The 27991-nt window shown below is 40.4% G+C and overlaps 2 protein-coding genes and 3 long non-coding RNA genes across 6 annotated transcripts in view; 1 reads left to right on the top strand and 4 right to left on the bottom strand.

Annotated features, from left to right (window-relative positions):
* Nucleotides 1-27991, bottom strand: part of LOC311012356 (ATP-dependent 6-phosphofructokinase, platelet type-like) — a 148628-nt gene that overhangs the window by 65559 nt on the left and 55078 nt on the right. The window contains exons 22-23 of one of the 2 annotated variants that reach the window (XM_084007786.1): nt 15324-15429; nt 13247-14244 (exon numbers count right to left, since the gene is read on the bottom strand). In XM_084007786.1, coding sequence (XP_083863912.1) covers nt 14088-14244; nt 15324-15429 — 263 coding nt within the window. In that variant the 3' untranslated portion in view covers nt 13247-14087. Of the gene's footprint in view, nt 1-13246; nt 14245-15323; nt 15430-27991 lie in introns of those variants that run through there. The other variant, XM_084007787.1, reaches the window with a different exon arrangement.
* LOC311012011 (presequence protease, mitochondrial-like) lies at nt 2718-11256 on the top strand. The gene is made up of 9 exons (XM_084007274.1): nt 2718-2817; nt 3413-3513; nt 3704-3824; nt 3946-3996; nt 9804-9916; nt 10049-10171; nt 10325-10470; nt 10772-10874; nt 10990-11256. The coding sequence occupies exons 1-9, from the start codon at nt 2749-2751 to the stop codon at nt 11081-11083; spliced, it is 921 nt and encodes a 306-aa protein (XP_083863400.1). The 5' UTR covers nt 2718-2748; the 3' UTR covers nt 11084-11256.
* Nucleotides 18614-20053, bottom strand: LOC311012358. The gene is made up of 3 exons (XR_014597034.1): nt 19902-20053; nt 19056-19184; nt 18614-18825 (listed from the first exon to the last, which is right to left on the bottom strand). It is a non-coding gene; the product is annotated as an uncharacterized lncRNA (long non-coding RNA).
* On the bottom strand, nt 22324-23131 carry LOC311012361. The gene is made up of 3 exons (XR_014597037.1): nt 22795-23131; nt 22608-22701; nt 22324-22413 (listed from the first exon to the last, which is right to left on the bottom strand). It is a non-coding gene; the product is annotated as an uncharacterized lncRNA (long non-coding RNA).
* Nucleotides 23665-26611, bottom strand: LOC311012360. Its single transcript, XR_014597036.1, has 3 exons — nt 26557-26611; nt 23800-24308; nt 23665-23705 (listed from the first exon to the last, which is right to left on the bottom strand). It is a non-coding gene; the product is annotated as an uncharacterized lncRNA (long non-coding RNA).

Below are 27991 nucleotides of genomic sequence, written 5' to 3'. Positions count from 1 at the left end.
TGGTGCATCTTTATACATGTCCCTCTGAACTGAGAACCACTTTTCATGAACATAAGATCCGGACATATACACATACAATTTTTGCAGCAATGCAAAAAAACAATCAACTTCAGGCACTGCTTTCACTGAATCAACAATAACGAGGTTGAGGCAATGTGCGTTGCAGTGAACGTAAAAGGCATGTTTAGCCTCTGCTTTGATCCTTGCTGCAACCCCATTGCATCTCCCTGACATCACTGCTGCCCCATCATAACCTTGACCTACAAGATTAGACTTGTAATCAAGGCCATATCTTTCCAGACACTATTATTTTCTTACTGAGTCCTGCTGCATCTAATTCACTGGCTCTCTGGAAATCTATGAAGCTCTCGTGAACTGCACCATTATAATAGTACCTCAGTACTAACGACAGTTGTTCACTTTTCTTAAGATCTTTTGTTTCATCTGCAATAACAGAAAAAAACTCACTCTCCTTCACTTCCTGTATTATGGATTCCCGGACCATATCTGACAGGCATTCCAAAATTTCATTCTGGATTGTGTTACTGAGATACTTGGCATTGCCTGATGCATTCATTTTTTTTGCAATCAGTGGATTGTGTCTTGCAATCAACTCAATCAGTTCAAGGAAATTTCCTTTGTTTTGTGAGCCTTCAGTTTCAATGTGTCCCCTTTGAGCAATGTTCTGCATGGCTGTAAGACGAAGCACTTCAACAATTGTTTTTATGTACGTCCGGTTTTCCTCAACTTTTTTTTTGTAGGCTTGGTCCAAAGCGTCTCGTATAGAAGAATCTGTGAGAATATTTTTTTTGAATTCACTCCAAGCAAACATTGCATTTACATGCCCTTCTGATTTCTCATGCCATTTAAACCCCCATCTTTGTACATGGCCTTTTTCCAATTGGAGTAACCTCCCTGTGCTGTAAAGGGTGTTTCAGGGGTGTTGGGCAAGCTAAAGTGTCTACATGCAAAGCAATAGGCAGAGTCATGATTTTGTGAGTACTCCAACCATGTGAAGTGCGTAAACCATGAATTGTTGAAGGCTCTCTTTCTATCCCCCTGCACAGTCCGTGGATACACCCTCAGGAAAGGCTGTGTTGGACCTTCTGCTGGACACCGGGATATGTCTTGGAAAGAAGGGGAACAAGAAATACATTTTTAGACTATGCATAATACATGACTTTTCATTTATAATACACAATGTAGAATTCAGTGATACTGAATTCAATAACAATCTTGTGAACAAAAGCTGGGTCTCCTGTTGGAGTAATGCACTAGACTTGATCATCATTGATAAATTATTTGTATAAGTTTTCTGAAATCTTAAAGCAAAAGAGATCAAATACCCTGTTGGTGGGATGGTGTGGGGCATGAAGCATGGGGGGCCTCTTCAGTGTCACTGCAGCTTTGACTATGAGACTCCTGTTGGCTCGCATCTTCGTGATCCAACTGATCACTAGGGGAGGTGTCTGATCACACAAAGAAATATTCAATTATTGCATCAAGAAGTTATTTAAACACACTTTTTTATTGAATTGCTTAGGGTTATCCATTATGACTTCAATATTTAGCCTACCTGCAGAATGCTCAATTGCAGATGATGGGCCCTCAACCTCATCATTATGCAAAGTTCCTGGGAAATGTTGTATCAGTTACTCAAAATGTCAATACAAGTATAACATCAACTGAACTTTTAATACTTATTCAAATGTGATCAATTTTAAAGACATCCTGCTGCCTTTCTTGACATTGTGGACATATCCTGTTCAGTTCATTTAAACTTCTTATGCTATAGGCTACTAGTCTATTCCTTCCTATTTGATTGATAGACAGATAGATAGATTCAACTTAGCTCATAAAAACAACAACCATACTTCCTCTCATCAACAATAAAGAGTATTAAAAGACGTAAAGTAATAAAACAGAATTAAAATAATAATTCTGATTAAATTAAAATTGCCCATTCCACAGTCCAGCCCAATTGTGGCAGAGGTGGTATGTGAGTCTGAGTGTGACTGATTCAGGATGCAGTGACTGATACCTTGATCACCGTTATCTGCAGCCTTTTTTTTCTTTATTATGAAAAAGGTCTCAATATTTTGAGTCCTTTTCATCCTGCTGTTTTCTCTCTCCCTATCACTGTCTGCCCCTGAAGAAATCACGCATAATGTTTGGTTAGAAATAATATTGTTAAGTCAGAAAATCACTTTCCTTAAACTGAAACACACAGCATAGGTATCATGCAATTAAAATCCACACATGTCACCCCTGACTCCACCCGGCTGGACATGTACGAGCAGGTCAGTGTAACTTTACATTTTCAGGTTGGTTTGACTTCCATCCCTACTAGTGCTCTGTGCGCTGATTACATTCAGTCAGTGATGCCTTGATGACCAAGGATTAGTTCACTATGAGGAGGGTCTCTCATTGGTTCTGTGCTCTCTGTTTCAGGGCATCCTCCTGTCCTCCTCCTGCCTGGAGAGGAACCTTCCTCACCTCTTTCAGCTCTGGAGCGACATATTCAACGGGTATGTCCTCCAACGCTTCATATCACCAGCAGCTAGAGACGATTCCTACACATGTTCAAGCTATACAAACATAAACAAACAGCAGCTGATGTTGTTTTGTCTGAAAAGTAAACTGGCTGGTAAATGTTCATCTAGCCCCCACTTTGATGATGAGGAGCGTCTGAGAGTGCTGGTGATGATGTCGGCCAATGGGATCTCCTACTCTGGTCACGTGTATGCGATGACCCGTGCAGGCCGACACCTGACTCCTGCGGGAGACCTCCATGAGACGTTTGGTGGAATGGAACAGGTACTGTTCAGGAAATGTAGTATTGAGTATCAGAAGTTGGAGCATGTTGCCATCTGCTGCTTGTAATCACCTTGTAACCTGTTCAGTTTAATTCCATTCCATTTTATATCTAGTGTCAAATCACAACAGAAGTCCTCTCAGGACACATTAAGCAGGTCTAGAATATACTCATGATTTTCAGAGTTAATACGTTGTTTATCACATTTAATCAAATTGTGATGATGATATGAGCATAATGTTGCCATTTAGAATAGTCTGCTAATTCAAATTATTAATCATTTAAGAAAATTGTACTTAATAAGTGACAAAGTTAGTTGTTAAAGGTGCTGTTTGATACATATGAAGACTTTCAAGTGTTTGTTAAATCATTTGAACATGAATTTGATTATTTTCTGTGATTTCACATACATTTCTATTATTGGGAAATGTGTCTCATTGTGATGTTGATTTAAACCATATGGTCCAGCTCTAGATATGAGATGTTCTTTATGTGCAAGAGAGGTTTTAGTTTTTCCATTTTCTGTTTTACCTGCCGTTTCTCAGTGCCAACAGTTTGTGAAACAGCTGGTTTGTGTTTTGGTTGTTTGGACCTCAGGTGAAGTTTATGAAGAGGATAGCTGAGATGTCAGACCTCAGCCAAGTCATCCGAACACTACCCAGGATCAAAAAGCACCTTCTCAACCCTGACAACATGAGGTGGGTTGGTATCACGGGACACCTGCTGATTTCAGTTTTTGTGTCCAGTTTTAGGAGCATTATATTCTGTTTTGAAGCCTCTAGATTTACGCTGTTGAAATAGCAAAATAATTTTACAGTATGTTACTGTATATCATCTACTTGGCATACTTCTCTCACCTCAAATGAAATAGTCTGTTCCTTTTTACAGGTGTGCAATCAACGCAACTCCACAGAAAATGTCTGACACAGCAGCACAGTTGGAGAGTTTTATGAAGGGAGTCGCTGATAACAGAAAGTCACTCAAATCTGTCAGGAATAATATTATTGAGGTAAGAAATCAACAGGGAAAATGGACCAAATAAACCAATCAGAACAATTTCTCATTTTGAGTTGTTGATCAAATGAAAAACCAATATTTTTGCTTTCTTCATTTTTTTATTCCTTTATTAGAGGCCACTAGATCCCCTAGACAACCATGAACTGAGCAGGAAACTCATCTCTGTAAGTAGATTTCTTCACCATCACCATCTTTAAGTGTTATTTGACTGTTATCTCTCTCTCTATATATAGAACTGCTTCATGCCTACATGTGCACACATTATAACACTTCACAACAAGACACATTGGCTTATCAGATTATTTAAAAAAAAAAAACTTAATTTGTAGGAAATGAGCAAACCTTTTCAAATGTTGGATCCAGCAAATAGTCAGGTGCAAATATGACTTGACCCCGGCGAGCACTGCGTCCATAGATGGCACACTGACACAAGAAATGATATGTTGGAATGGTACCCAACAGGGGATCTGTCTTTGGTCCGATGGCCATGTGAGGATGTTGTTGACGCGCTTCATGAATATCACAAAAACATCACCATGTTCATCTGGACGTTCAACAATGTTTCCAATGAACCAGTCATCATCATAGATGCAGGTAATGTATTTTCCTGGCTGGAAAATGTAGTTTTGTGGCTGATCTGACTGCGAGTGTTCTCCCTCCGGGTTCTATATCCAAGTGTTCTGAATCTGATTGCTGTCCTGCATCGACATCTGTGAATATTGTATCCTGTGATATTCTTTTCATCCGTATCTTATCTTTGGAAATTGGTATAAAGCAATGATGCGATCGTGTTCCACTGATCGTTTTGGCTGAGGTGTAACGTCTCTCCAATTTGTACGTTTCCTCGTGTTTTTTAATATCTTCTGCACTAACAAAGAAGAATGTAATGTTCTTAATGTTTTCTTTTGCCCATTGAAACATCTCCATTGGTGTCAGAATATCGTTTGCATCAGTGGCCTGCAGACTTGCTTGTGCTGCAAGTCGCTTGTCGCAGGTGTGTCTCTTTCATTGGGGATAAGGGGTTAATTTGTGATTTTCAGGAAATGACTGGCCATAAGTCTTAATATTTCATTGTTTGCCATCACTGAGCATAATACTAAGTTATTTCCACTATTTTCATGCTTTATCATCACTAAATTCTCACTGATCTACATTCCAGACTTCTGGAAAAAATGTCCAAAATGGTGCATTTTGACGAATAAAATTCATATGGAGTTTCATAGTCAAAGGTTTTATTACATTAGAAGAAAGAACAAATACGTATCTTTATCTGGTATGAATCCCATTAGGATCATCACGTGTCCACGTGGTCATTTGGGGGTCCAAATATGAGGTTCCAAAAGAGTCACCTTTGCCCGGGAGGGTTTTTGGACCCCCATGAAACCCCCACCAGTGGTACCATACCCTTCAAATTCATTTTGGCAAGAGCAAAGAGTATGCAGGCGTTGCCAAGCAACGACCCGACCGCAGTGGCAGCAGTTGATCAGTAATGGGAAGTGAGATGATGGCTTATCCTTACGTTACGTGATACAAAGTATCATTTCAGAAGGCCAGTGCACTACTTACCGCTTGTGTGTCCAGAGGATGATGCGAAATTTTGGTTCAAAGAATCGAAGTTCACAGATAGTTTCCTAAATCGTTTTTATGATGTGAGCCAGCACAATAATTTAGAACTGTCATCAGGCAATTTGACGGAACGTCTTTCCTAGGTGTACATTAACACTTTTTAACCTACACCCTCCAGCCAATCAGAATTGACATTCACCCAGACCATGGTATAAATTGAACTAACAGACCAATTTTCAGCCTCCTATCACTATTAGAACAGAAGTTATGGGCCTCCAAAAATGCCAACAAATGAAATGCGAAATTCCAATGTGTCAAAAAGGGGTGTGGCACTTGAAATTCAAATGGACACCGCGGGCAAACCGTTTGAGATATTGACCGGAAACTTAAGTAACATAAGGCATATTTTCACCGCTTTTCAGCAAAATCTGAGAGGTGTCATGTACATGGGTGGCTGAGTTGGCATGGATTGACCCTAATATATTTTCAAATATGTGAGGGGTGTACTCACCAGGAGAAGGAAGCAGTGGTGAGGTAGATGGATGAAGGGTGTTTTTTTTATATATACATAATATATATTTATATATTGTGGGCGAAACCTGAGCACCAGGCGAAAACCCTTTTACGTTGGAGGTGAGGAAGGACAGAGTGGAGGGAGATGGAGGTGAGGTTGATGGATGAAGGGTGTTTTTTTTATATATATATATATACATAATATATATGTATATATTGTGGGCGAAACCTGAGCACCAGTAGAAAACCCTTTTATGTTGGAGGTGAGGAAGGACAGAGTGGAGGGAGATGGAGGTGAGGTAGATGGTGGAGGGTGTTTTTTTATATATATACATAATATATCTGTATATATTGTGGGCGAAACCTGAGCACCAGTAGAAAACCCTTTTATGTTGGAGGTGAGGAAGGACAGAGTGGAGGGAGGTGAGGTAGATGGATGAAGGGTGTTTTTTTATATATAATAAATGTATATATTGTGGGCGAAACCTGAGCACCAGGTTGGAGGTGAGGAAGGACAGAGGTGAAGTAGATGGATGAAGGGTGTTTTAGTATTCTGGTATATAGATTTCACAAGGATATACTGGAGAAAGTTGAACAATCAGAAGCCTCCAACTTTTCAAGGCAGGCAGAAGTCAGATGCTTGTTTGTTCGGTGCATGAAGCTAAAGAAACCCTTTTTCTTTGGCTTCTCCTCACGTTCTTTCTCCTCCTTCTCCCGCTTGGCTTCCTCCTTCTTCTCCTTCTCATGCATCTTGTCCTTCATCTTCTGCAGCTCTGCCTGCTCATCCTGGATCTCTGTCCTGAAGAAGAATTTTCCTCTCTTCTTCTTCATGTACAGACAGACCTTCTCCAGGACCCTGTTGTCCTCATAGACCCCTCGGACTCTTGTCTCACAGCTCTGTGCTTCGTTGGCCAGGGCCTTTTGGAACTTGTTCTTCAGTTGCCTTTTCTCGTCCTCCATCTGCTGGACTTTTGTCTCCAGCAGGTGGATGCTTGTCTCCGAGCTCTGCTGGGACACGGCCAGGTCCTTTTGGAACTTGTCCTCCAGTTCCCTTTTCTCGTCCTCCATCTGCTGGACTTTTGTCTCCAGCAGGTGGATGCTTGTCTCCGAGCTCTGCTGGGACACAGCCAGGTCCTTTTGGACCTTGTCCTCCAGTTCCCTTTTCTCGTCCTCCATCTGCTGGACTTTTGTCTCCAGCAGGTGGATGCTTGTCTCCGAGCTCTGCTGGGACACGGCCAGGTCCTTTTGGAACTTGTCCTCCAGTTGCCTTTTCTCGTCCTCCATCTGCTGGACTTTTGTCTCCAGCAGGTGGATGCTTGTCTCCGAGCTCTGCTGGGACACAGCCAGGTCCTTTTGGAACTTGTCCTCCAGTTCCCTTTTCTCGTCCTCCATCTGCTGGACTTTTGTCTCCAGCAGGTGGATGCTTGTCTCCGAGCTCTGCTGGGAAACAGCCAGGTCCTTTTGGAACTTGTCCTCCAGTTCCCTTTTCTCGTCCTCCATCTGTTGGACTTTTGTCTCCAGCAGGCGGATGCTTGTCTCCGTGCTCTTTTGGAACTTGTCTTCCAGTTCCCTCCTCTGGTCTGTGAGCTGCTGAGAGAGATCCTCCTTGTCTTTCCTGAGTTGTAGGATTTCTTTGTCCCTCTGGTGGATCTGCGCCTCCTGCATCAGCAAATCTTTCTTCAGGCAGTCCACCTTGGACTCCTGCTTCTGCATGGTTTCATAGCTGCTCTCTGTCTTCTCCTCCTGGGTTTGAAGATGTTTCTCTGGCTGGCCAAGCTTCGACTCCTGCTTCTGCATGGTTTGGGCGCTCTCCTCCTGGGTCTGAAAATGTTTCCTCACCTGGTTGACCTTGGAGTCCTCTTTCTGTATGGTTGTGTAGTTGATTGTTTCTGTATTAGATCCTATCTCTAGATTGGACTTTCCTGCAACACCTTGAATAAAGGTTGTGTTTGACCAGTACCTGCACTATATTTATAGACTCCACGGTGCTTTGATCAAAGCCACTGCTTTGATGTTACTGTGATGTCATCAGAATGGAATGGAATCACAGAAGGAAAAGAAAAAAAAACAGTGATCAGTCATGAGAATGAAATGGAATCAATGAAATGGAATGCTCTCCCTAAACATCAAAGCCACCACTGTGTATTCTTTTAAAAAGGGCCTGAAAACACATCTTTATAGTCAATGGCATTTCCTGTATTCTGGTACATTTTAACATAGTTTGATACTTTTATCTGACTGTATCATGAGAAAGCAATATGGGTTCATGTTGTAAAGTGGTCGATCATACACACATATTTGATGAGACTGCAATATTCACACCTGGAAGCTGCTTATATAACCAAGTATCTGCTGTTGAGGAAGTATCATATAATCTATTGCACATTAGTAATGTTTGACAGTTATGCTGTATTAAATGTGTATCTGGGTTTTTTATGTCTGCCTCTGAAAGCACACCGTTGCTTGTTTTGATGAGGACTATATAAATATTGTCTTTGTTATGATTATTATTAATATCATCAACTACATGAGATATGTAACAGACTGAACTTTTATTGCACAACATGAGCCTAACATTCCACAACATAGCGTTAAATATTAACTCACATAGGAAATGTGCACTTTCTACTAAACGTGCTGTTTGTTGTCAAAACTAAGAGCCAATGGCTTTGGAGCCAGGTGTAACCCAGGTTACTACCATGAGAACAAAAAGAAAATAAAAAAACAACTAAGGGTTAACTGTAGTTTTTTAAATAGGAGCCATTAAACAAAATAGGTCACTGTGGTTCGATAAATAAGACAGAAGAGGCAACATTTTTGTGTTCATATTGTTCATTATCTCAAATCTAATGATGCAAGTGTTGTTGTTTCCATTTTGCAGACTTCCAGGTGACATTTGAGTGAAATAGCCCTTTTGTTCATGTGACATGCGCATGATAGCCAGATGATAGACCTAACCAGCCAATCAGAATTAAGCTTTGCTGCGTGACTCGGAAGAAAGTACAGTCATTTCACAAAATCATAAGTATGTGATCATGTCAGTGCAATTTAGACGAGACCAATGGATTCTTAGACACAGAAAACATGGGGTTAGATACCTAGATTACTTGACAAGGTCAAATATTGAAGGAGCTAGGCTATTTTAAGGGTTTCCTACACATCTTGGAACTATCTTGAAAATGACGCCTTTATAGTGGTCAGAATTTGGTAAACTTTTAGTATGTTATTAAGGACACCTAATACTACAAAAAAACATTTGAAAACATTTTGTTAGAATTATTTGAGGGTTAGGTGTGGTTTTTTTTTTTCATATATGCACCCGCCTAAAACATGATTAAGGACAAACTAGGAAACTTGCATGTAGGTTGATTGAATGTAATAGACTGTATGTATGTGGGTACTGCTGCTGCTCCAACTTAAAATCCAGTTAATGTGCCACATGATTCAGATCCTTGGATGACAGCAGCATGTTCACAGCTGGAAGGCAGCTATTCTATGCTGCTTTATGTACAAAATAATGCTGACATTTCAGCATTTTTCTTTTTCTCTTGTCTTTATTTGCATAGCTGGCATGCGATAATCCAACAGTAACAATAAGCAATCAAGTGACATTACTTGAATATTGTGACACTTGGATTAAATTACTGACTATATGTTTTGATAGATAATTACTAATTGTATTGGAATACATTTTAAAGTAACCCTCCCAACCCTGGTTATGAGGGAATATGCCATAATTGTCTATTACATATTGTATATAAATGCTAGACCCCACTTTATGTGAGCAGCTGTCCTGTGCACGTATGGGCGAGTCTTGTTTGATGAAAGAGGAATAACCCAACTCTTATCAGAATTAAGCAGTGTGTCTTTTTATTCCCACTTCACGTTTCAGGAGCTGAATTTCCAGCCGTGTCAGATGAAAACTTTCTTCCAGATGCCCTTCCCTGTCCACTTCGTCAGTGAGAGTATTCGTACAGTACCGTTCTCCCACGAGGACAACGCCAGGTAACTACATCAGCGCACGGCAAAGATCCACGACGAAAGCTCCAGCTTGACGTGGCACTGAATCTTTATTTCTAGTTGTGCTTACTTCGTCCACATTCTTACTCTCGTGTCTGTATTTTCTCTCTTTGTCAGTTTGTGCATCTTGGCGAGGATGATGACGGCGAAATTTCTTCACGGAGAGATCCGGGAGAAGGGAAGAGCCTACGGAGGCGGGGCGAGGATGGGAGGAGGTCTTTTCTCATTTTACTCATACAGGTTAGAAGCAGTTCAACACACTTTTCATATTTACATGACATTAAATTGTTCTTTGGGATTTTTGTTTTTCCAAACAATTAATTGAGAAAATAATCAATGGTAAACATTAGACTTTCACAGTATGTTGACGTTTATGTCTCATCTGTCTCTCAGGGACCCAAACTCCATGCAGACCTTGTCTGCGTTCCGTAAAGGAGTGGACTGGGCAAAGTCGGGACAGTTTACCCAGCAGGACATCGATGAAGCCAAACTGTCAGTGTTCTCAGCTGTAGACTCACCTGTGGCGCCCTCGAGCAAAGGTGAGACCTCCACTGTGTTGAATCAACCGAGTGATGCTGCAGTTACCTTTTAAAATCTGGTGTCAAACTCCTGTTAGACTGTTGTCTGTTTGAAATCGGCAAATGAAATATCCTTTGGTTTTTGACTCTAAAGATGTCACTTTGTTTGGTTTAAAAAATGCCCACCGCTGTTGTTTGATCAAGAAAATAATACAAAGCTTTTTTGACAAGGAACATAATAGTTAGTTGCATCTGTCAATTGGATGCTTTGCCTCTTAAGTTCTGGTACTACGCCTGACATTCTTGATGTCTTTGTGTTCAGGAATGGGTCGCTTCCTCAGTGGAGTCACAGACGAGATGATGCAGAATCACAGAGAGCGACTCTTCGCTGTCACTCACAAAAGCCTGGTGGACGTGGCGGAAAGGTACATTTTTAGAATAGTCAAGAAACACAAATGGAGAGAAACTAAATAAGTAACAAGTCTGCATGTAGTAGAGTTGAAATAAAGTATAAAAGAAGTGTCTCTGGTTTTTCTGCAGATACCTCGGTGTTGGTCAGAGGACGTGTGGCGTTGCTATCCTGGGCCCAGAGAACGAGACGGTTAAAAAAGATCCCTCATGGATTGTAAAATAATCTCATAAGAGATCAACTGTACTTCCCATGTCACAATGACTGTAGTCGGAGAACCTGAGTAATGGTGTAGTCATAATCTGATTATTCCTGATCTTTTTATATATTATGTTATGTACATATTTATGAAGTATGATTATTACATTACAGTATAATACTGGAAAAACACAACTTGAGTCGGCTCTTTATCTTGTATTATTTTGTGATTATGTTATAGTATAGAACAGATGATGTGGTGCCTCAGTGCTTCAGGAAATTCTTTCAACTTTTGCACAACTCCGAACAGAAGCTAAACAATACATTATTTGATGATATGATTCATTATTCAAACCCTGATATCATCCAAACTGCATGTTTTGTGATCCGTTCCACCCCTGGTCTACATGGTAAATATGATATCTCATAATCTGCAACAGCCGTTACTCCTTATTCCTTAATTTCATAGAATTCAATATTGAAAATACAATGTCAGCTCGTCTAGCTTGTTGAAACTTTAAGAGCTCTTTTTTTTAATTACCCATCCTCATCTAAAAACCCCCCAAAAGATCCCTTCTTAAAGTGCCATGGCTTTACCATGCAATAAACCTTTTCAATTAAGCAATCTATGACATACTATACTATGATTTAATTATTACATGCTATATTATAACGTGTTTGTGACTGTCGATACCATTACTTTTCATGAGATTCTATTGACATAATTTAGAATAGCTTTTTTCTGAGATACTATACGATTACTTTTTATGACATACCATATTATAACATTTTCATAACACGTACTATATTAAGACTTTTTTAAATTACTTTTATGACAGACTATACTATGGTATTTTTATGACATAATATACCATGATTTTTAATGACACTTTTCTGACAAAGTGTATATAAAGCCTTTTTAATAACCTTATTATGACTTTTAACATCTGTTGAGGGGACTCGGGTCTTTGGAGTACATGGAACACTCCTGAGGACCTTCTTTGACTCTGTTCTGGCGTCGGCCATCTTCTTCGGAGTCGTCTTTTAAGGCAGCAGCATCTCAACTACTGTCAGGAAGACACTTAATGGACTAAGAAGGCCACTCCTTCAAATAACAATATTAATGTGTACCACTGTCTACCAACATTTTCAAATCCCCTGCTGTGGAACTTATAAAGGAATATCTTGTGTCTCACTTTTTATGACTTTATTACACATTTTTGTAACATATTATATTATGACGATCCATTGCTTTTCCCTGAAATGTTCTTCTATTTTAATGACTGTCTTTGAGATACTGTAATATGACTTGTTTTTACATACTATGCTGTGACTTTTTTATATAATTACTGACTTTTTATTGACTGTTGACATACTACATGACTTTTTTCAACATACTATACTATGAATTTTTTTCAACATACTATATAATGACTTACTTTTTTCCAGATACTATACCACTACTACTACTAATGTACTGTGACCTATCTCCAAATACTATACTGTTACTTTTTTTATATATAATTTTTGTGTACTTACTATGACTTTAAAAAAAAAAGTAATTAAGGCTTTTTCTGACTGTTTTGGACTCACTACACACAGACTTGGCTTGACATACAATACAAGGGATTTTTATGAGTTTTAATCACTTTTTGACTTTTTTTGGACATGCAATACTATGACTTGTTTTACATGCAATACTATGACTTTTTTCCACTTTTTTCAACATGCTATACTATTTTTCAATATGCTATACTATGACTTTTTTTCAACATGCTATATACTATGACTTTTTTTCGACATACTATAGTATGACGATTTTTCCCTTTTTTCGACATGCTTGACATTTTCTTTTTACATCCTATACTCGGGTGGCTGTGGTTAGGGAAAGAGGTAAAGCAAGTCGCTCTCCAATCGGAAGATCAGAGGTTCGAATCCAGGCTTGTTTATAGGGGTTTTCCCACTATTTAAATCATAATGCCAAGCTATCAACCTACTGCAGGTTTACCATACAGAATGGTATTAATCTTGAAAAGAAATCAATTTGTTCCCTATTTTTCAATGACATGAGCATCACAAAAATAAACATGCCACGCAAGGAAAGGAAATGTAGTACTTTCAAAGTGTAGATGAGGTGACCTCAGTCCCCTTTCTTAATGAAAAGAAGTTAGTGATCAAATCTCTTTCCACTTTCCACACAATAAATGCTTTATTACTCTGTGACAGGACACATACTTCACACTGCCAGCACATAAATTCATGTTGCGTACAAGTTTGAGACATTCTCCATTTCACTGCCAAACTACAGCAACAGCAGAACCGTACTTACAATACCACTTTAAAGATGTCCCTTACAAAGCCCAGGGTGGATACGAACGAATAAGACAACACCACAACACACACACTCGTACACATTTAGCAGGTGATGGGACACACACAGCCAGCTCGGCTCACTAAACCTCCTGTAGGTCACATTTCCATTTTATCATCACTCCTGGTATATATTATCTCTTTAAAAGCAGCTTCATGGGATTACATTAATTATGGGGCTCAAAGTGCTGTAGAAAATAAAAATGACAAAATTACCCACCTCAGTCACGCTGCTTTACGCAACATGGGTGTTTGCTACAATTTCAGGACTAAAACGTGAATACTTATACAGTACATAATAAGGAGTGCTTACAGATACATTGATGTCTAGAATTGGGGATCATGAAAACACGATGTCAGTCAGATGCTAGCCTTTGGAAACTGTGACGAGCCAAGCCACTTACCCTCAAATTTAACCATTAGTTATTATTTTATCTAAATTTACTGAGGTCAGTATTTAAAAAATAGAAGATTCCTTCTGCAAAGTGCCATGACATTACCATACAATATAACTTTTTAAAATGACCAACTATCTTTGAATATCTACTAGAATTTATTTGCAGTCAACCGGCGGTGGTTCAGTCATTGTGTGAGTGGCAGTCACTGTTCTGTAAAGCGGTCTTCTTGTTAGACCGACGCTCTCTGGCATCAGTGGGACGGTTCAGATGGCCGCCGAGGTGTTGGTCTCTTTGGGTCTGATGCGGGTCACGTGTTCCAGCTGGCCGGAGTCGGACACGTCGTAGCTGGTCTTGTACTTGGCAAGGATCTTCATCAGAGGACGAAGCTTCAGCCACCACTGCTCCTTAGGAATCCTGTGACTGCAGACAAACACGAGGATGAGATGTTTTTATTAAACTGCATTCATCCTTTCTGAAATACCACACTATTACTTTATGACATTTTAGTACATATACTTATATATATTATATATTTTCTGACATACTATGTATTTTTTATGACATTACACTATGATTTTTATGATATTTTAATGACAAACTATACAAAAAAATGTTTCTTTATGAAATGTTTGTATAGCTTCCTGCTTTCGATGACATACTTTACTATTACTTTTTAATGGCGATGTTGACTGTTGTTTTTATACACAGTTTGGTTGGTAGGTGGCACCAGGCAACAGTTTCCTCATTTCAACTCTTTATGCTAAGCTAACAACCTGCTGCAGGTTAACCTACAATATATCATTCATAATGAACTGACATTTTATATTGTTTTTATAACCCTTTACTTTACCAAATTTACTTTTTAACTACTTTTTACATACTTTTTATGACATATTGACTTTGTTAATGACACACCATGCTGACCTTTTTATGACATTGTGAGTTTAGTATGCCATTAAAAGTCATACTGTATGTTAAAGTCATAGTGCGTCTTAAAATATCATATAACTGTCACTACTATATACATGCAGGTCCATTACTACTATGAATTTCTGTGACATTTTTAGGTCTTTTAAGAATGTTTTTTTCTTCAATTAATTACATTATTAATTCATAAATTTATTTCGTTTTATTTAATAGATCAATGACATAAAAATCCATTGTAACCCCAGGTTGTCATTTTAATGTGTTTTAAATGACGTACAAAAGTAACAAAAATAAGTCATAGTCTGTCTATATGACGTTTTATGACACACTGTAATATGGATGTTTTTAATGACTTGTTTTGAGTTCATTTTTAATGATTCTTTCTTTTAAGATACAATAAGATAAAAGTTTATAAGATAAAAGCTCATGTCACATTCAGGGACCAAACAAAATGTATCTGAGGGACTCCAATGGTCCCTGGGCTGCATTTTCAGAAACTATGATGTTTTCATTTTTGTTTTGTGAATCAAGGAGCTGTATTGCTACAGAGGAAAACTGATAACTGATCTTACACAAAGTCAGTCTCATCGCGGAGGTTTGACACAGGCTGAAACACCAGAGCTCTGCGACGCATCCCCAGCAGGCAGGCGGTGTCCTCAGAGTTCGCAAACACTCGGCCTGCATTGAAGACAAGCAGCAGCCGTTATAAGCGAACACATACGGTTTCCTCCAAGTTCAGACAAGCCCTGAAGGAAAACCCTCGCTTTCTGCAGGACAAAGTCAAGAGCTACTTTAAGGTGAATGAAACAGGCTCTTTCCAGTTAGTTTGCAAGTTGATTGCAGAGGGAAAAGGGGTAACATGTAGAAGTCTGGGTTCAAATTGTTTATTTGTGTAGGGTTTTCTAAAAATAGGGTTTTCTAAAAATGTGTAAAAACATTCATTTTTATTTTACTGTTTTATAATATAAGTGATGGTAAAAATATGCAGCCTATCCCTTTATAATGTTTTTCGAACACGGAATGGAGTAGGACTTCATTTCCCAGAATCCCCTGTTTCCCGTTTTGCAATACTTTTGTTTAAATTAATACTGTTCATGTATTAACTCTGTAATTCATGTATTATATTGTTTAAAAATATTCTATGGCCTTTAAAATTGATTAAGGTTTAGTTTTCCTGTTTTAGGAAAAACTATTGTTTATTTCCGCGGGAGGAAGTCTCTAGAAGTTCTCCGGGACAGAGCCGAGCGGCTGTGTTTTTTCCTCGGCAGAGAAAGAAGTCAATGTGTGGAGACTCGAACTTAATGTTGGCCCAGATATTGCACTGCCTGGAGAGACTTAATCGGTCAGAGGACTCCTTTCACACATCTCCATCGATTGTGTTTTAGTTTACGACGGTGACGCGTTTTTCTTTTCTCGAGCCCGATAGCGTGGTCTCCGTCACTAGCTCCGACATTAGCGCTGTGGTGAGTTAGCTCGGTGGCAGAGAGCTAGCCTGCTTCACAAAACGGACGCGAGGAACGACATTCGTGCGGGTCGTGAGGACGGAGCGGACGGCGGACGAGGTACAGCAGAGAACGAGGATGTGTTGCTGGTAGCCCGGGCTACGGGAGTCGTCGCGGAGCTGTCTGGACATCGCTCTACGGCCTGGCTGGCTAACGCCATATTGCATCTGCGACGGGAGGCTGCGTGAGTACTTGACATTGGAACGGAACCGAGGGACGGGACTGTTTTAAAGCAGACTGTGTGAACTGTCCTGGTTTCCAAGTTTAATGTCTTGTGACCGGATAAAACTTCATGTGCACCAACGCTACGAATGGGCCCCAATGGTTAGGAAAAATTATCCAAGCGCTTGGGTTAGTTTTGTGGGTGGTAGCATTATCATTTCTTTTCTATTTCTGTGTGAACATACTCTGGTCAGAGCATGACACGTCCCATCCCACTCCCAGAGAAAAAATCCCATCCCATCCCAATCCCGGGCCAGAGTAAAAAAAAAAAATCCCATCCCGTCCTACTCCTGTAGAATGACTCCCGCTCCCATCCCGCTCCCACTCAAAATTACTCCCACTCCCATCCCACGCCGTTTTTATTTTATTTTATTTTTTATAATTAATAAGTTAGTCATTAGGAAAGTCGATGGATTTTGTGTTTTTGTTAGAGTAATGTTTTTGTTTTTGTCCATTTATGTCCATCTTAGTTGAATGATGAACCCAAACATGTTGCAAAAATGTTGCATTTTTATTTGGTTTTCTTTAAAGCAACAAGTACAGTATGTTTACCCTAGAGTCCTTAAGAGAGAGAGTGGCGACAACGGAAGTTCAAAACGCCGGCCGATCACGTGGTCCATGTAGCCTCCAAAAGTTCCCGGAAGTGCTTGGCGGGCAATTGAAAAACACTAGGAAAACCACGACGATCGGTAAATAATGGTCAATAAATGCTTTGCGTTGCAACATGTATATTCTTGTGTTAATTGATTTGAACTCCGTTAAGTTTATCAACTTAAAGGGACTTAGGGCAGGATCAAGAAATAAGACTCAACAGTGACACGACGGCCGTTAGGGTAACTGCAGCCATCTGCCAAGCCGGCGTGGGAGCGCGCATGAACTCTTCAGTGCAGCTGATGCTGTGACACGGTTATTTATTTACTCGCTGTTCACGTGACTGTTTACTACAAGACCTCCGCACATGCCTCCGCGGAACTACGTTGGTAGCATACATCTGCGAACAGCATCATGTCAAGCGACGAAGTAAGTAAACAAGTGTTTATTTTAGTGTAACTTTAGGATGTTTCTTTGACAACATTAGCGCATTCATTCAGCAAAATGACAGTTGTAATGTAAAGTACGTTTACCTTACACTGGCCAAATGGTTACTAAAGTTCAAACTTCACCAGCCACGGTGAATAACGAGCTAGCGATAACCATTGTTTTGTGACTGGTGAGTGAAGCTAATGTGCCTGCCACCAACGTTATGGTATTTGAAGAGCATTTGGCTTTGTGGCTGCAGCTAATTTCTGACTGTGGTAATTACCAACATAGCTAATATTTATAACATTGGATAAAGCTTGCTAGCAAGCTGACATAAGTGTACAGTCATTATCATGTAACAGCAGTAGTATGATTCAATGTCTCAAGCCAAGTGTTATGTGCCAGTGTCACTGAGATAATTTGTGAAACCATTTCCATTATAAGACAATATAAATGGTATGAATAGCACTGATGAAAACAAAGTAAATACAAGAAAAACAGAAATGCCAATATGTCATAACTGGTATTATACTAAGTTGAATCAGAATAAAAATAACATCAAATAAAATCATAACATCCCTTTGAGGATTACTAAAGTTATTATTATTATTGTTCTCAATGTTTTTGTTTCAGGATTTGGAATTGACTCTGGAAGGAGTGGCACACATGTTCCAGATAGAGGGCAGCCTGCTTGGTGCACCTGCCTGAACTGCCGACGCATGCCAACCCAAATGGAGAACTTGTGCTGTCGGCAGGCTCCGGACCAGTGTCTGAGCAGGAGTGCCCATCTGGAGATGTACTTCCTGGATGAGGGTACACTGCGTCTGGTCAGGATGACGTGGAACGACATCTTCGCTCTGGAGGACAGCCAAGATGTGGGCAGCGATAACAGAGAGTTTCGGTTTGCTGCCTACCGGCAATTTACGATATGGCAGAATGGGCGTCTGGGAAGAGGGAACCGGAGGCCGATACCGAGCTGCTATGTTATTCGCATCCGGGCCAAATTCCCTGACCCTTTTGCGAATTACACAGGTTACAAGGAAGCTCCATTTAGGGTGCCGGACTGACAATTTCTACAATACCTCAACAAATAACATTTTTCGGCCAAAGATTTCATCCAAAAATAAAAACCATTTATGTACAGTCTATATTTTTATATTTATTTTCAAAGTTTACAGAAAAACAAAGTATTTTTCAAATTTGCAGTATGTACATAGTTTTATTTTGTATTTATTTTTTATATGTTTATAATAAAATAAATGTCTGGTAAACAAGACGGTCTTGTCTTCTCTCTTCTCTTGCTCACATCTCTGGATCATGTAGCTGAGGCCTTTATGGAGAGAAGAGAACAGTAGCGTTAGAACACATACCAATGCTCCAACTCCAGCCATTAGAATATCTTCCCTGTCAAGATAATGTCACCAGTGTAATCAGTGGTGTGTGTGTAGTTGGGAAGTGTGGCTAAATACATGTCAGCACTTCATGTTATTTTATATTATAATATTTTTCAATGTTTTGTCTATATTCTGAAAAGATTGAAATTCCTGAAAACATACTAACCCCTCAGACACTGGTTCGATTGGTGATAATCGATGAGAGATTTTAGCAGCTGTCCGCTTGCTGGGTGTTGATGTTCTCATCTCCTTACTTCCCTGAGTAGCTGCTTCAGGAGTTTGCTTCTTCTGGTAGCTGGAAAACAGCAATATTTTAAAAAGTTACAGTCTGAGTCAGCAAGCTGGCTGTGACTTTGCTACCTTGGTGTCTTTTCTCTTTGGCCAGAACAACTATGGCCATACAATGTTTGCCTGCAACAATAATAATATGAAAATACGCGTCTCAGTCGTTCGGTAATATTGTGCGCTTCACTTTTACAAACAATTTCTTCTGCTTTACATACAACGCAATGTATAATGTCTGGAGCAATCTTGTGTGGAAGGTACAACACAAGTCAAAAAAAATAAATGTACCCCCTAAATACTGTATTTCCCGGGGACGGGAACGAGACGGGAGCCGGTGCTGTGTGTATGATATAGCTTTATCCCCTACACTCACGAAGCAGCCGGGGAGCCGGCTCGCTGTGTGTAGCTAGCGGCTAATATGACTACACAGACACGAACAAATCGTTAGCCTGTTGCTACAGCCAGCTGCTAACGTCACCTCCAGGATAACAGTTGGGCTTTCGGTCCCATATATAAAGGGACATATTTATAACTATTCGGTTTCAGACTAAAGGACCGTGGACAATGCGCAGTCTGTAATTATTCAGTGTTACACAGCGTTGGACTAAGTTACATGTTAGCAGCTAACGCTACTTTGCACTTTAGCTCATTCCGAGTCCTCGGTGATCTCATAAGATTTTCAAATCAAGCCGTAAACATGACCTGTAATGTATTCTTACCTGGTTACTAGCCATGTCAGCATCTGTTTTCAGTCCGAGTTCAAATTGAAGCAGCCTCCATGAGTCGAACGCATATCCAATGTTTATCCGGGTGCCAGCCCGGCTTTGGTCATAACTTCGTTTGGACTCCCGACTTGCCGCTGATAAAACCTTCGTTTTCTTCTTGGTATTACTTTTTAGTGGACTTTGTGTGGTGGTGGGTCATTTTCCGGCCGAAGCAGAGTCCATTACTACACATACAGTACTTGAATCCACCGCGCTTGTCTTCTTCCGGTCTCCAAGCCGTCGAGTACGCGCATTCACCGTCATTTGACGTCACGTCCGCCGGACTGCTCGGGAAATTCGGACCACGAATTGCAGTACATCATGCAGCACACAGCCTGTTCAAGGCAATGGGGAGATATGTGTGTGGTCTCATTCTTTTTGGTTTTGAACGCTTCATCACCCATTAGCATTAAAAGACTTAAAGTGAATGTTTATTTTTTCACAAATCCTGCCCTAAGTCCCTTTAACTTTACTGTACAGTCGTTGAAAAGTCGTAATATTTTCTCTTTTTCTTAACTTTCAGATTTGAGTGAGGAGAAAGGTGACTAACAAAGATTTGCCCATTGACTGCACATTAGGTCTGGACTCGTAACAACATTATGATAACTGTATTCTAATATGAAATCCATGGCAAATAAATTACACTTTGATTTGAATTCACTATAAATCACTATTTCTATCACTATGTGTTAACTATTCTTCCTCATCTCAAACTTACTCTACTCAGTGATGCACAATAAATCAGTAGCACAATAAATCACAGTCTTGTTTTTCCCAAAAGCACTTAATACCACAATAAATTCCTTAAAACAGTATGTAAAGAAGTGAAACAGATCAGCATGTTAAGCTGTTTGTGTCCTTTTCACTATGTAGTCCTTGACAGTCTTCACGATGGTGTGCTGTGCTGCGTGGGGATGCTCCAATCGCTCTGAGAGGGGTGTCCGCATGTATGGCTTCCCCAAAGACAGGGACAGGCGAAAAGCATGGGTGGTTAAAGTTGGAAGGAGCCATTTAACCACCTACAAAGACACTACTAACAAAAAAATATGCGAGGTAATCATATTCAAACAATGCATTTGCACTTTCGCACACTTTCAAATACCACACCACTGGGAAGTTTAAGATGTTTTTAATTAAAAACAGAACAGAGAACAGGAAAAACAATGCAAAAACCAAGGGAAGTTACGTTGTAAATATAACGGGGAAGAAAAAGAAAATGACAGGAAAAAACACTTGAAGGCCATCTTGGAAACAAGACCCAAACCAAGAAGGTGAACATCGGGCAACCCAAGAACAGCTGAAGGTGCTTCAGGACAGTGCTTGACAAGGGTAGAGCTGAGCACAGAGACAACAAAAAATATTTTAGCTCCTAAAAGAAGTCCCACTTCAAATTCTCTCTTTTTCTGTGTCTGCACTCTGCCTTCCTCCTGCAACCTGGGAGGGTGCAGTCTAGTGCAGGAAATGCAAGGCAGAGGGACCTCATACAACAACCCAATCACTTTCAGTTATAGAGATTCACATTTTCTAATCATCAACAGCTTTTCCTGCTCATGGTTAATTAAGTATAATCAGCCACTGATGTGTTACACATTTTGTCAAGTTGCCTCAGGAACTGGATGTGTTTTATGTGTGCAAAGATTTGAAACATATCTACTAAGTGTAATGTGCCATCTGATAGTGTGTATTCAACCACTATGGGATATATGCTAGACATGTTCATAGTGCCGGATACAAGTGAGTTGTTGAGTGTGAGAACTAAGGTAAAGTCACTCTGCAGGCACATTTTGAGGCTGACCAGTTTTTGAAGACCAGCAAGGGCAAGACTAGGCTGAGAGAAGATGCGATACCCACCATCTTTGTGCATCGGCCAGTAGTCAGAAAGAGGAGGGCCCCTACTCCACGATGCCCCCCTTCACCTGCAAAGACAGGGTTCTTAGCTGCAGATCACAGCTACTGTATTTTAAGTGACACAGGTAAAATGTATATCAAATCTTGATAAATATACCAATATTTCTTATTTAAAGTGAAACTCTCGCTAAATGCAACCTAGGCTTTTTTGTGAATGTATACGAGTCAAACCTTTGTGTAAAAGCATAATTACGATGAAAGAGGCCCTTTTAAGATTTACCGTATTTTCGTTTTTGGTTCAAACTCATTTTCAATGGGAGTGCTACAGACACTTTCACACTAGCATCAAATCGCTATTTTTAAAAAACACGCAACACTTTCGCCGTAATTATGCTTTTGCACGAAGGTTTGACTCAAATTATACATTCACAATTCAATATTTGAAAATAAACAGTTAAATGGCTTCTACTTACACCAGATTCCAAGACTGAGGAAAGAAAGGATGAGCAGAGTGAGAGAAGGGAAAGTGAGATGGAGGAAAGAGAGGACATGGCAGATGAGGAGAGACAGGGAGAGCACACATCAGCCATGCAGAGCAGGACGCCACCGCTGACAGAATCACAGCTCCTAAAACAATTGAAACGACAAGAAAATCTAATTAAAAAAACCAGCGCAGCACTGAGAAAATTAAAGAAGGAAAATGCAGTTCTGAAGAGGACAATGAAAATTAGGGACAAAAACATCAAGAACATTTTAACAAAAGATCAAATTGGAGCATTAAGCAGGCCAACCACAAGAGGGATGAAATGGAGCAACGATACCGTCAAGAAGGCGTTAAAACTTAGGTTTGCTGCTGGTTCCTCTGGCTACAAGGCCTTGCAGGACTTGCAGATTCCCCTGCCAGGAATTAGGACCCTGCAGAGAAGGATGCAGTCAGTTAGGTTTGAGCCTGGTATTTTGACAGAGGTGTTTGACTTCCTCAAACTGAAGGCAGATGGCTTTACAGACCTGGAGAGGGAGTGTGTGTTGACCCTGGATGAAATGGCGATAACACCAAGTGTGGAGTTACACATGCTGTCAGGAAAGCTGTATGGGGATGTGACCTTGCCGGGTCACACAGGGGTAGCAACACATGCGTGTGTGTTCATGTTGGCTGGAAACACAACACGCTGGAAGCAAGTTGTTGCATACCATTTCAGTGGCAATTCTACCAAGGGAGCAGTATACAGGCCAATCATTACTGAAATAATTCAGAGGGCAGCATCCATTGGGCTACATGTCATGAATGTCACCACTGACATGGGTAGCCCTAACCAGGCCATGTGGAAAGCCTTTGGGGTCGACCACAATAAAACATCTGTGACACATCCAGCAACACCAGACAGGCAGCTCTTCTTCATGCCTGATGTCCCACATCTGGTGAAAAATCTTAAAAGTGCCCTTATCCGTGGACAGGTGTTTTCCCTTCCTCTAACGAGGTTTCTGTGCTCCCAATTAAGGACTTGATTCAATTTCAGGAAGGAATGGCATTGAAACTCGCTCCTCAGCTGACAGTTGCAGCCATTGGACCAAGTCATTTTGACAAAATGAAGGTTGGGCCAGCTCTGCGTGTTTTCAGTAGGGCAACAAGTGCTGGGCTGAAATACATGGTGCAGCAAGAAAACCGCCCTGTATCCTACATGACCACAGCATGGTTCCTGGAACAAATTGACAAGTGGTTTGCTCTAATGTCATCTAGGCATCCAATTACAGCCTTGAGCAAGCTCAAGATTGATGAATATGACAGGGCCATTACCTTCCTCCAGGACACTGTCCATTTGTTCCGGGGCATGAAGATTGGGCCAAAGGGATGGTGGAAGCCTGTTCAGTCAGGGGTTATCATGGCAACCACATCAATTCTGGCCATACAGGAGGAGATGCTAGCAAGAGGACACAGGTTTGTGTTAACGTCAAGGTTCACTCAAGACTGCCTTGAAAATACATTTAGCTGTGTTAGATCAAAGAATCCTGTACCAACTCCGGTGGAATTCCACCATGCCCTCAGGCTCATATCCGTGGGGCAGTTCCTCACAACCATCAAGTCAGGCAGCTACCAGGAGGATGACAGTAGCTTCTTGGCAGACTTCCTGGACCAAGTGGAGCAAAAGGTCACTCCGTCAGTTAGAGTGGAACAACTGACAGTGGTGGACAGAGCAGCACCTGACCTTACAAAGAGTGAAAAAAGTATACTCTTCCATCTTACAGGCTACATTGTCCGAAAGATCATCAAGTTTGCCAGCATCTGTGAAAACTGCAACACAGCACAGTGATGACAATCCTGTGGGAGAAAACAGCATGTTGTTGAACTTTAAAGAGTTCAAGTCAGGTGCCCTCTGCCACCCTTCCCAAGAAGCCTATGATGTCATTCACCACATCGAGGAACTGTTCAGGACGAAGACTGGTTCCTCCCTCATGGAGCTTCCAAACGCAGTGGGTGTGTTGGAGAAGGAAGCTCTGGCATTCTCCAGCAGGCTTCCATCATGCTGTGAAATAAAAGAAAAGATAATCCGGCGATTTATTAGGTTGAGGTTGCGGATTGAAGCAAAAAAAATACAAAATGACAGGAAAAAACAACACTTAAAAGATGGCCATCTTGGAAGCAAGAGCCAAACCAAGAAAGTGAAAAAGAACAGTGGCCTAGGTTCAACATCAGCCAACCCCGGAAAAGCTGACAGTGTTTCGGGACAAAGCCAGCATCACTGCCCCTCCACCAACATAACCCCAGCCACCCTCAGTAATCCCCCACCTAACTTCACCCAACCAACAACACTAATCCTCTTCCTACCAGCACCCAATCCACATCACTCCTCCCTTACTATCCAGAACCCAGACAGCACCAGTAATGCTCCACCTACAAGCACCCAACAATCACTGCTCCTCCACCCACCAGAACAAAGCCAAGATAATTAACACTCCATTTGACTGCATCCACCTAGGCTTACAAATCCTCCACCTACCTGTACCCAGAAAATATAACTGCCCCTCCACCAACTACTAGCCCCTGCTATATCACTGCTCCTCCCCAGCCAACATCACGAATCCTCCACCTCCCTGTATCCAGCAAACACCACTGCTCTACCAACTACCAGCCCCTGCTTTATCACTGCTCCTCCCCAGCCAACATCACGAATCCTCCACCTCCCTGTATCCAGTAAACACCACTGCTCTACCAACTACCAGCCCCTGCTATATCACTGCTCCTCCCCAGCCAACATCACAAATTCTCCACCTCCCTGTATCTGGTAAACATCACTGTTCCACCAAGTACAAATCATTAACAAGAGATATGTAATATTATAATTGCATGTAATAGTAATAGTAATAGTAATAGTAATATTACTAACATGTAATAGTAATATTGCAAGGCAATACCCATCTAGTATAATTTATAATGCCTGACTATTGTGTTTTCAGTCTCACTGTGGTCCACTCAGTACTCCTGGCCTGCAGCATCACTGACGCTCCACTACAAAGTGCTCCTACTGTAGGTTCCCAAATATACGCAAGATGATATCACCTGTTAGGGACATTTGTTTAGTATGACTGCTTGAAAAACATCGCATTATGTCTTTTCAGTCTCACCACTGTCTGCTCAGCACTCCTGGCCTGCAGCATGCAAAATTAAGTTATGAAGAGGCATCACTGCTTCTTGACCACACAGCACCAAGTGCAGGTAACTGATATACACTGATATAGTAGATATATCGACATACACATACATGTATGAAGAGACTGCTATGGTGATCATTCGCTGTGCATGCAGGCCCCCCCCACACCCCTGGCAAATAAATAGTGGGGGTTACTTTTCCAAAATGTGTACACACAGGTCAAAATCAACTGGAACCTAACTAAATAAACTGGTAAACAGTGGCTACTTGTAGTTTATTCTTACCTTAACTCCAAACGCTTAATTTCTCCTCGCTTTTCCCTTTGCCTTTTCCTCTGCTCGACTGCTCTGAACTAATTAATCAATTAGGGACAGCTGCAGCTAATCGTGGCGAAGGATTGAGTGGAGAGGAAAGCTGCGTGCACAATGAATGATCACGTCAGGAGTCAACATAATACAGTCTCCACAATATTCACAAGGAGAATTAGTAACATGATACATATGCATGAAAAATATAACCATGCCGGTATAAACCCAGTTTGTGTTCTGACCGTCCAAAATCACAACAGTAGACACACCAGCTTTATAATATACACTATACTCCTATCAGCTTTTTGAAAAAAAAAAAAAAATCAAGTTGCCCAATACACACACGGTAATTATATTAACACAACCAGAATCACCCCGGTTTTTTTTATATTATTATTATTTGCAAGAAAGTTTACCACCATCAGGATCGGCGGATGCAGCTCAGTTTGAATTTAATATTCAAATGTGAACTTTTTCACCCCGCACTCAAACCTATATATATATATATAGCCTCAATTATATTAAATTGATGTTTATCTACAATCACACTCCCTGCACATTAAGCTGGCTATTGGTATAAATTGACAGTGTTCGATTAAGTTATATTTAGTGAACAGAATTTACATGCGTCCGCCTGTTGCATGTGTTGCTATCGTTATCCAGCGTGCTAGCTTAAACTTTTATCCGTTAATATTCTCTAATCTTCTAATCTAGACGGGGACAATCCGCCAACATATTTAATATAGCTTATTACTCATGTCAATTTAATTCCAATGAACTACTGATGTGAAAATGTCATTCTTTAAACATTTTACCTTGATCAAGTGTTGCTCCGACCGTGTGCTCCATAAGAATTACGTTGGGCGGAAGTTAAACTTTTGAGGGTCTCCATGCTCCGCCATTGCTGTGAAAAAAATTAACCATTGCAGTAAACGTAGGTGGCGCCACTCTCTCTCTTAAGGACTCTAGTTTACCCTGACTGCACTATGCAAGTCAAGGTTCTCAATCAACTTGCATATAAAAAAGGCAACATATGTAAAAGGCATGTCTTCAAAAATGTACATATCTCAAAGTTCTTAAGATTATACAAATAATGAATAAAAAAAATACTGACACATCAGTCTCTCCAGAAACTTAGGCTTAGTGCATATAAAAAAGCATTACCTTTAAATTCAAATTTCACACACACTCACAATACCTTACAATTTGGTGTAAACAAATAAAAAGTGCATATAGGTTTAAAGTAACCTTTCTTGTTGAGGGAATATAGGATGACAACAGCAGAACTGGCAGATTTTCAACCTATTTAAGATTATGCAAATAAACAAAAACACAACCCTCTTCAGCATGTGTGAATATTTGCCCATTTGCAAGAAAACAATGAAACTTAGGCCTAACTGGGATAACTCCTCAAAGGAGGCATAAACTTATTACATGTTGCTATGTAGGAACAAAAGTGCATTCACATTGGCCATTTCTCAATACCCAGTACGCCAAGTTCGAACTCGTGAACTCCGGGAGTCTAGACTTGCGGAGTTCAGTTGGAAGAACGAACTCCCGGGGTACGGGAGGACGGGAGAACGGTGTTTTTTCTGCATTTGGAACAGGAACGTACTTGATGACGTCATCGTTTTTGCCGGTTGACGGCGTTCAACTTCCGGTTATTTTCACTGGTTAAAATAAAATAAACACTATAAAAAAACAACTCCGTTTCATTTGTATATTTTATTATATATTATATGAGGATATAATATGATGTTTTCTTTTTATACAAATATGAATATACATTTTCAGAAAATTGCCTATATAAAGGGCGAGTGGCGGGAAAATGTTGTGGGTTTTATTGTTGTAGTGGACAGAGCAGTTACGCAGCGGAAATTTAGCTAATTATCTATTTATATTGTTATTGTTGTTGTCAGGTGTCAGTTGTTGTCAAATTGACGACATATGGCGCAGTTGGCCGCTACTTTTATCGCCGGGGCGATGTACGTCGACGCGGAAGAGGAAGCGGAGCGTTTGAGGAGGAGCATCCGCCGGAGGAGAGCCGCCATTCGGCGACGGACGGAGAGGAGGCGTGCCATCCTGGCATGTCTCTCTGGATTGGTTAGTTTGTGTAATCATATTTTATTTAGTCCTAATTTAAAAAAATGACATGACCTTTTTAAATTGCTGTCATGTTTAACTACAACACCTAGGCTATAGGTTTATTCACTTAACTATATAATGCATACAATTTCTAGTCCAACAGTT

Source organism: Eutrigla gurnardus (genome assembly GCF_963514095.1).
Source record: "Eutrigla gurnardus genome assembly, chromosome: 4".
NCBI lineage: Eukaryota > Metazoa > Chordata > Actinopteri > Perciformes > Triglidae > Eutrigla > Eutrigla gurnardus.
Note: the sequence above shows the minus strand (reverse complement) of the source record. Positions and strands in the feature narration are given on the sequence as shown.

Coding starts and splice junctions, on each gene's coding strand:
- LOC311012011 (XM_084007274.1), top strand. CDS start 2,749: ATGACCCGTGCAGGCCGACACCTGACTCCTGCGGGAGACCTCCATGAG. Junction 2,818..3,412: donor CGTTTGGTGGAATGGAACAG/GTACTGTTCAGG, acceptor TTTGGACCTCAG/GTGAAGTTTATGAAGAGGAT. Junction 10,471..10,771: donor TGTGGCGCCCTCGAGCAAAG/GTGAGACCTCCA, acceptor CTTTGTGTTCAG/GAATGGGTCGCTTCCTCAGT.